This window comes from Alosa pseudoharengus, unplaced genomic scaffold (genome assembly GCF_046254945.1).
Source record: "Alosa pseudoharengus isolate Yale_2024_CS ecotype anadromous, Long Island Sound unplaced genomic scaffold, YU_APseudo_1.1 YU_APseudo_1.1_scf_3, whole genome shotgun sequence".
NCBI lineage: Eukaryota > Metazoa > Chordata > Actinopteri > Clupeiformes > Clupeidae > Alosa > Alosa pseudoharengus.
In genome coordinates, this window is record NW_027468718.1 from 2308711 (window position 1) to 2318073 (window position 9363).

Consider the following 9363-nt stretch of genomic DNA (forward strand, 5'->3'; position numbering starts at 1 on the left):
ATACGGTCAAAAAATTGTAGCCACTTCATAGGTGTGCAAATAACATACGGTTATTACACGTTCTAAAGAACGCATGCCAATGGGAAATTCAACCAAGCAGTGGAATAATAACAGGTTAAAAATGTTCAAATCTGGGTGTAAACCAACTTTTAGAGTGCACACATGCAAATGCAAACACATTATGCATTTGAGACTGATGAATGCATGTAACAAAAACATAAGTATTCACATAACCAGGTAATAATTGAAATAATTGAAATTTGAGCAATATTTCATTTCTACTTAGAATGCCACAAATGCAACACAAGTAGCTTTAAAGAGGAAAAAGACAGAACAACAAAAATAATTCAACATATTGGAATCTCCCCATACCCCCAGATTCCTCAATACTGTATGCAGGTTACTGTTTGTGAAATGCCTTTTTAAAGCTTTCCAGTGCATCCTCTAGTGTTAGTGTTTTCCAGTCACTTGGAATGTCTGCAGGTTTTGCATCGTAAGCTTCTGCAAATTCCTCATTATATTTCATCAGCACATATTTCCAGTAGTCTGAGGTCTCCATGCTCAAGTCTTCTTCTATCTCCCAGTTGGGATAGATTTCCTTGCACTGCTTGTAGGGGTGCAGTTTTCCTTTGGTTTCAGAACTCCTAAATTTGGCATCACTGATCACCGCTCTTGTGCAGATAACAGTTTCCAGCTTTTTAGATTTGTCCCATTTGCGATTGCCAAATCCTTTAGACCGGTGCATGCTGGAGAAGTGTGTTGTGTGTTTCCGACCTCCTGCTTCACAGGGTGTCCCACAGAAGGGGCACTGTTCCCCACATCCACACAGTCTGCTGAAGAGCAGCTCATGGGGTTTAGAGGGCAAGTTTCTGATAGATTCACAAAGATCATCCCGGGAGATTGGGCGGTGGTGCTCACCAGCTAAGGACTGCCTTATGTCTGAGAGTAAGGTCATGAGATCATTTGCAAACTGCTGTGTGTTGACAGTTTTGAACATGATAAATAAATCATCTTCTTGGAATGTCAGTTGGTCATTAAGATGAGCATGTATTTTCTGTATGAACATGTTCATGTCTGTGATCTCTTTGGCTTGAGTGATAGCACTTTCTATTTTCTGCAACACTTCAAAGAGATGCTTCGTCTTTAGTGTTTTCCACTTGTCATCCTGTAAAAATGTTTCAATTATCCTGTCCATGATCCAGTCAGTAACAAATGTTTTGTAGTTGCGTGTGTATTCTTTGAATTTTTCAAATTTGTCATCCTCAAGCAGTTGTTTTAAAAGGGCAAACAGGAAGTTTTTCTGTGTGCTATAATCAAGTTTCATCATCATTTCATCTACGATATCTAGGCCGAGCCTTTTGTTGATGTAGTCCTTCACTGCTGGGGTCAAACAGTGCTTTGTGAATTCTTCAGCTTTCTTCAGGCACTGATCTCTGTCATGGACCAAGTCTTTAAACTCCTTCAGAAACTTTTCTTTTGACCGTTCTAGGCATATTTTAGGGTCGTTGTACTCGATAAAACGGTCATGCATTTTCTGAAATTTGGTTGCTGCATTCCAACAGATATGGAACTTCAGCTCAGATTCACACTCCTTACTAAAAGTGACGTTTTCATCATTATATTCCATTCTGTCATTGATTAAGTTGAGGATTTCTTTGATGTATGTCTCCAGGTAACTTTTGTTACTGTTTACTTTATCTGAGACAAAGCGATCACAATCTTTGATGATGCTGTCACACAGCTCATTTGTTTTTTTCATGTAGTATAAGGGATCCAAATGGTCAAATATACCCTCAGCTACCTGGACAAATTTAATCCAACTGGAATTTTTAACTACAAATGGCTCTTGTCCAGACACTCTGAAATGATCCAGGTTCAGATTCTTAAAAACTTTTGTTGATTTGTTTAATGTTGGTGACTCAGTAAAGTCAAACTTAAGCTCATCGAGGGCCTCATTAATAACATTATGTTTAGGAAGATCGTTAGAGGACAGTTCTGACATCAGTTTAATCCACATGGTCTCCAAGTCTCTGCTGAGATCGTCATCAGATACATTCTTCTGACTGGACTGCACAAGTTCCTGAACCATTTTCTTAATTTTCTCAGTCTGTGTGTTCTTGATCTTATTGACTTTTTCCAGCCTTTCTTTAATTTCAACTGCCTTCAGCAGGGAGACATTCAGGGAGCTCTCTATCTCTCGTCTGAAGGAGCTGGCACTGTTCTTGAAATCGTCTTTATATCTCTCCACTAAAGCAACACTGCTGTCCTTAGACTTGAAGTACTCTTCTATGCTTTGATGCATTTTCTTCTCTTCTTCATTCAGTTTCCCTGATGCTTCATCAATGATCTTCTTGCGCAGGTCTTCTAAGGAATCCTTTTGGTCATCTGAATCAGTCTTTACAAAGTTGGATATTATTGTTTCCTGTGTCAAAAGCCAAGAGTTCATTTCTTTATGAAAAGACCACTCCCATTTGTTGTACTCAGTACATATGTGTGTGTATGTGTCAGCGACTAAACTGTTCCTGAAACTGAAGATGAACTTTTCATATTTCACTGCTTCCCACAAACCCTCAGTCCACTTCAGAAAGCCCTCTGCATCATTCCTCTTGACATCATCAGCTATTTCAACAGAGCCAATCAAAGTCTTCTTGAGTTCGTACACTTCACTGTAGCCAGCATTCACTGGAGCCATTGGGGGAGTTCCATGCCAGAGTCCAGGGATGTAGTAGTTGTCTTTATCAGGATCATACTCCATCACATCTGTGAATTTCATATAAGATACTTTCTTCTCCATTTTAGCTGCAGCCCGAGTCATCTCATCCAGCTGCTCCACCAGCTTCTTCCTGTCTCTCATGTTGCCGTCATGAGCAGACATATCTGACACATTCTGATGCACAAACACACATCTTGGCTTCTTCCCAACCTCCGTCATCCTGAGGAAGGCATGGACCACAATCTGCAGAATGTCCTTCATCTCTGTGTTATTCTCCATGGCAACATTGACAATTGTAATGTCACTGAGCCCTACGACCAGCGTTGCTAGGTCATCGTCATGTCCGTAGCTTGAGTCTAATGCTGCCAGGTCAGGTGATTTTAAGAACTCTGTGTCGATGACCATGAGGAAGTCACAATCCAGCTCAGATCTGAAATCCTCAGAAACTTTGATCAGCAGCATGAAGGCTCCTCTGGGGCATCTCCCACTGCTGACTGCAAACTGCACTCCAAACATGGTGTTGAGGAGGGTGGACTTCCCAGTATTCTGCACCCCCAGCACAGTCAACACCAGGATCCTACTCTTGGAGTCCACCAGCTGATGGAGCTGAGTCAGGATCCCTGATATCCACTTCATTGGGATGTTTGATGCGTCTCCATCGACCAGCTCAACTGGAAACCCATCCAGCAGCATCTGAGCACACAAAGCAGGCAGGTGCTGGACTTGTTGCCTGGCTGGGTGGTCCTCTGGAAGGGAGCAAGCACATTCATAAAGCTGGCCCAGCTCACGGAAGAAGTGCTCAGGACCCAAAGAGCAGTTGGAGATTTGCTCATCTAAGCGTGAGATCTCCTCCTTGTTCTGTGGTGTGTTTCTGCAGCACTCTTTGTACTGCTCTCTCAGTGTGGACAGGTCACGTCTGGAGAGGGTGTCCAGCTGAATCTTTAACCACTTTAGGAAGTAGAGACGCTGTGTTCCTGACTCTGAAATTCCACTAATGAATTTCACCATTGTATCTGACATACCCTTCTTCTGTTGCTCCTCTCTGAGTTTAATTCTCTTGCTGTTAAGTGAACTCTTGTAATGCTCAATGTCTTTTCCTGCATTGCACATTCTGCAGTTCTCTTTTTCTAACTGTCTGATTTGTTTCCAGATTTCACCATGCAAGGGCAACTGATCATTTTTGAATTTCACAACATCCTCTATATTTTTAGTGATGCCTTCAGCATTCTGTTTGCCATTTCTACACTCACTGCAATGCTCATCAACCAAAATTCCATCACAAGCAATGTCCTCCAGTTTAGTGTTAAGTGGATTATTTTGAGTGACTTCACTCACACAGAAACGTAAGGCCTTAACAAATTCTGAATCATTTTGCTTGTTCTTGATGATCACATTTGTCTCCTTCACCCTGTGTTTTCTGCACACATTCTTGAGTGTCTCCATGCTGAAGTTTTTCCTCTGAGAGCTGGTGACCAGGAACAGTTCTGCTTTGGTCCTTCTGTTGGCCAGAATGCTGAGATCCCCCTCTAGGTAATCACTGAAGATGAACACTGCAGCTGAGGTCTGACACAGGAAGGACATCTGGGTCTTAAACAACCTGGCGTCTCCTCTCAGATTGGCAATGGCCACTGGCTGTGTAAACATGTCAATGTTTGGGTTCCCACAGGGCAGATACCAGCTGACTTCTACCAGGCCATCTGAGATTCTCCTGGGCACATCACCACACTCCATGTCACGGTGAACAAATGCTTCATTGTGTTGATGAGGATTACTGAGCAACTTGTTCAGAATCTGAGATTTGGGCAAACGGCTCTTTCCTAGTCTAACAAAAGACACCATGGGGATGTCCATTTCCACAATCCTGCCCTCTACAACTGCCCTGTCTCCTGTTAGAGAGTGAGGTCTGATTTTTTTACCACCTGTTAGCCTGTACTTTTTAACCAGGTCTCTCATGGCCCACAACATCAGAGTGCACTGCTGTGTGTCACAGTTTGGCAGCAGCAGTGGAACAGCAAACTGGCACATGGACATTTTGGAGACCATTTCCTGCTGGAGGGAAGGATCTGAGCAGTGGAACAGAGCAGTGATCAGATCTAGAGGATTTATGGCCTTAGAATAATGATTGGATGCAATTTTATCATCAAAAGTCATACAACTAAATGCATTCAGGTGATCTGACTCATCCTGTGCACATTTGATACTTCTTGCATTTGAATTGCACAGCATTAATTTCTTTAAGAAACCCCATGGTAGCTGTTCCAGGCTCTGTGGTGGTTCATCAGACACTGTGTTCCTGTTGATCTCCCGGATTGAGCTGAGTGTGAGCTTCCCTCCATGAAGGTCTCTCAGGCCCAAAGCAGACAGCAGGTCAGCAAGACTACAATCTAGGGACAAAGATGAAAAGGACAACAAAGTTTTTTGTTGTCTTGGTTTTTTTAAAAGCTAAAAATAAAATTAATTTTGCTTGCTACTGTAAATGAAGCTAATTCTTCACATGAATAGAAAAATCCATTGTTCATACACATTATTATTGAAAGCAGAAGCAGGGGGCAGGAAGTTCACCTCTAGACCTCAGGTCTCCCTACTGAAGCAGGGAAGCTATATATATATATAGAAAAGTTAATAAAATGATATATGGAGTATAACTGAACAAATGAAAAAGATTTTAGACCAATAGTGGCAAAATATTTGGCAATTTGTCTGCAACCCGCCAGCGGACCGCCAGAGAACCGATGAGCAAAATGCCAGCGGACCGCCAGCTATGCCCCCAATGGACCAACAGCTATGCCCCCAATGGACCAACAGCTATGCCCCCAATGGACCAACAGCTATGCCCCCAATGGACCGCCAGATATGCCCCCAATGGACCGCCAGCTATGCCCCCAATGGACCGCCAGCTATGCCCCCAATGGACCGCCAGATATGCCCCCAATGGACCGCCAGCTATGCCCCCAATGGACCCACAGCTATGCCCCCAATGGACCGCCAGCTATGCCCCCAATGGACCAACAGCTATGCCCCCAATGGACCAACAGCTATGCCCCCAATGGACCGCCAGCTATGCCCCCAATGGACCAACAGCTATGCCCCCAATGGACCAACAGCTATGCCCCCAATGGACCGCCAGATATGCCCCCAATGGACCGCCAGCTATGCCCCCAATGGACCGCCAGATATGCCCCCAATGGACCGCCAGATATGCCCCCAATGGACCGCCAGCTATGCCCCCAATGGACCGCCAGCTATGCCCCCAATGGACCGCCAGATATGCCCCCAATGGACCGACAGCTATGCCCCCAATGGACCGACAGTGGTCCGCCAGCCTCTTGCTACACTGTAAAAACCGAACAGTACAAGTAAAACAATGTTTTTGATTTGTAAACACTCAAAAATGAAAAAAAGTTAATAGTACTCTAATCGTCTGTGTTACTTGAACAAATTTAAACTTTTAAGTTGACAGCACTCATCTGCTTTAAGTCATTTGAAAAAATAAAAAGCGTGGAAAAAAACTGGGGCTTTAGGATAGGTTGGTCAGAGGTGCAGGGCAAGGTGCACTTTTTTACATTTGCAACATAAATGTAGTTAGGTTACAGAAAAACATTATGATCACACAAGTAGCCTATTTCTCCACATTTTGCACCAAGTAGATTGCAAGGTTGACTGCACACGAGTTATGATGCAGTTAATCCAAACTCACTTGCTTTCTTGAAGCAAGCAACTTCCCCATGCAAATTGTAGCAAATTTGTAGGAGGATCTTCTGCCATATGTGTACAGCACCAACTAGCCTATTGGTCTAACGTCTTGAGAGACAGACAACGCCGAGTGACAACGACGCCAGCAACGGTCGACCACCAGATGACAAGAGACGAGAAGAGCAGTGAAAATAGACGACGAGAGGAGGAGACAACGAGAAGCCAGAATAAACGCAATTAAACGTAAGTGGAAAAGTGAGGTGCATGTTGACCCTAAAGCACGTTTTTTATCATATTGTTTAAAAACCCGAATGTTTAAAAATATTGTCTTAGGCTACGTGAATAACTTTATCCAGTTAGAACTAGCTGCTAGTGCTAGCTAGCAAGAATTTGGCTGCTGTATGCCAGCACTTGCTGGATCAGCTAGTGCTAGTGCTAGGGATCTAACTCAATTTGCCAATGTGAGTTCTAAAAATATGAACTAATTAACCCCCGTTAGCACTATTTAACACAATAGCTTGAAAGTGTAAGCTTTGTGGTGCGCTGCTTGATAACAGGACACAGGTCCTGCAACATTATCGTTTACAGCATGTTAGCAATGTTTCCTCCATTAACGTTAGTCCACTGTCATGATGTCTGCACCTTTAAGTCAGTAAATTCATTTGACACGGTCACACACAATTCATGCTCAGTCAGAATGTGTATTATTCGCATGTCAGCTGTGTAGGTGAAAACAACCATTTAATGTGCAAACTGTTCTCGGCCATTTAAGGATGCATTTAAAGTGGCATTTAAAGCGACATCATGAGATGGTGGATTGTCCTAATAGAGATTGTCAGTATGTTCAAATGTGTATTCGTCCTTCAATTCACAGATTCAGAAGTTGATGCAAACAACATTGGCATTGAGAAGGAAGGAGATCATATCAGACGTCCTTCCCTGCAGACATAGTCTATTGGTTCGGTGGTGGCCTGCAATCATGTTGGAATCCCAGGTAAGCATTTATTTTGTACAAATACTTGGAATAGATTCATTTCATGTGTGGTCCTGACCAAATGTGTTTTAAATCTTACCCCCCTATTTTGAGTTCTTGGTGTAGAAGCATAATCCTGGTCTCAAATGAAATGTAAGATTTTGAGGTTTCTTGTAGACTATTTGGAATGTATGTAAGGGGTTCTGATATAGAATGACTACACAAAATACGGAATGATTACACAAAAGTCTCTATTTTTGGATTTTCTTTGTTGGTTCAATGGATGTGTATAATACCCAATACGCTGCATCTACTTATTGCTAAGGGATCTGCACTGCAGCTAGAAAGTAGGGAAGCACCAAAGGCGGAGGGGGAGGAGAGTATTTTTGATCTAATCTACGAATAATGTGAATGAATAATCCCTTCTTCGTACACTTCTACATACAAATCTAATACAACTCCTCCATGGACTTAAGATAAAAAGAATGCTTTGGTTTCAGAAGCTGTACTATCAAAGAAAGGTAATCCTATTGAATTGCATTTTGTAGTTATTAACTGGCTTGACTCCATGTTTTCTCATGCAGGGATCCTCAGATGTAAATATCCGACGTGCTGTGGCGCTCCGTGGCCTTCCTTTCTACCTCCATGAGGATGATGCCACTTTTCTAAAGACATGGGATGTAAGTAAGCATGTTTTCTATGGACATGACAGTTAAAGCGTAACTGTGGCATTAAGCGACCCATGGCCCGTTGTTTCGAGGTCAACGCATGCTATTAGGATGAAAAACAATGAGAAAATTGGGTACAACATAAAGCAAATACTGGTCCAGCAGCTTAAAGGGGTGGTTCAGGATTTTGGACATAGGACCTCATTTCCAAGTTAGCAAGTGTGATATTTATCAGTGGAGTCCGTTTTTAACACATTTCATCCAGTCCTCGTCCATTCAGGCGTTATATTTATTTGCCTCGGTGTACTATGGAGTGGTTAAGACTGTTTTTAAAGGCAGGCTTACACATACTGTTGACTCGCGCCAGCCTAGCACCTGCGAACTCTGCAACTAGAAGGACTGGATGAAACGTGTTGAAAACGGTCTCCAACTTGTGTTTTTACCTTGGATCTTGGCACAAGAGATTATAACACCTAATCCTGTGTATTAATGTAATATCACACTTGCTAACTTGGGATTAAAATGAGATCCTATGTCCAAAATCCTGAACTAACCTAACAAGGCATTTGAACTGAACTGAAATCATCATTATCAATAGCTGTTGGGCCACTACTCAGTCTATGTTGCACCAATTTTTTTAAATTTATTTTATTTTATTCTTATGAACAGCCGTGACCTCGAACAACAGGGCATCGAATAACGCTGGACTTACATTTCAAGCTTTTGTTTTTCTGTTTGTTTTTTCACCAAGAAACTCCAGGGAAGTTACTTAGTATTATTTCAAGTAATTATTTCAATAATGCAACTGCCCTGGAAAAGTTTGAAGAGAAAATGTTAAACTTAATATGACATGGTATCACTTGACATGTAATGCCTATTAGATATTCAATTAACACACAATTGTTTTTTGTTCATTTCTTCAGGTCTCTCAATCGGAGTTCCCAGATATTGAGGACCTTACTGTTGAACTCATTCTGATCAGCACGACCAGTGAAAATGCATCCCTCTGCCCAAAGAAGACTTCTGTTGTTTTGGATTGAAATGATTGTTGAATTTCCTAGCATTGATCAGGCATTTGTCATAATCTATCTATCTATCTAGATATGTCAACCTTTTTAATATTTTTCTTTCAAGTCCTAAGTTGAAACTAATCAAAATGGACAAGTTTGTTCAATTTTCTGGAAATTAAAACTTTTACGTTTTAAATGTAATTTAAAGAATTAGTTGAAGCAAAATGAAATATTTCATGCTGACATTAATAAATCCAATTAAGCTATCTAAGCTTAATTTTATTAATTTATTAATTACCGTGAACT

The 9363-nt window shown here is 41.8% G+C and overlaps 1 protein-coding gene and 1 long non-coding RNA gene across 3 annotated transcripts; one reads left to right on the forward strand and one right to left on the reverse strand.

Moving 5' to 3' along the window:
* Positions 1 to 257: 257 nt before the first annotated feature.
* Positions 258 to 5238, reverse strand: LOC143100964 (up-regulator of cell proliferation-like). The gene is made up of 2 exons (XM_076264554.1): positions 5235 to 5238; positions 258 to 5097 (listed from the first exon to the last, which is right to left on the reverse strand). The coding sequence occupies exons 1-2, from the start codon at positions 5236 to 5238 to the stop codon at positions 401 to 403; spliced, it is 4701 nt and encodes a 1566-aa protein (XP_076120669.1). The 3' UTR covers positions 258 to 400.
* Positions 5239 to 7072: 1834 nt separating this feature from the next.
* Positions 7073 to 9047, forward strand: LOC143100021 (uncharacterized). 2 transcript variants are annotated; one of them, XR_012981793.1, is made up of 3 exons: positions 7073 to 7400; positions 7964 to 8063; positions 8971 to 9047. It is a non-coding gene; the product is annotated as an uncharacterized LOC143100021 (long non-coding RNA). The 2 variants fall into 2 exon arrangements; XR_012981794.1 differs by having other exon boundaries at positions 7964 to 8059; positions 8971 to 9044.
* Positions 9048 to 9363: the final 316 nt, after the last annotated feature.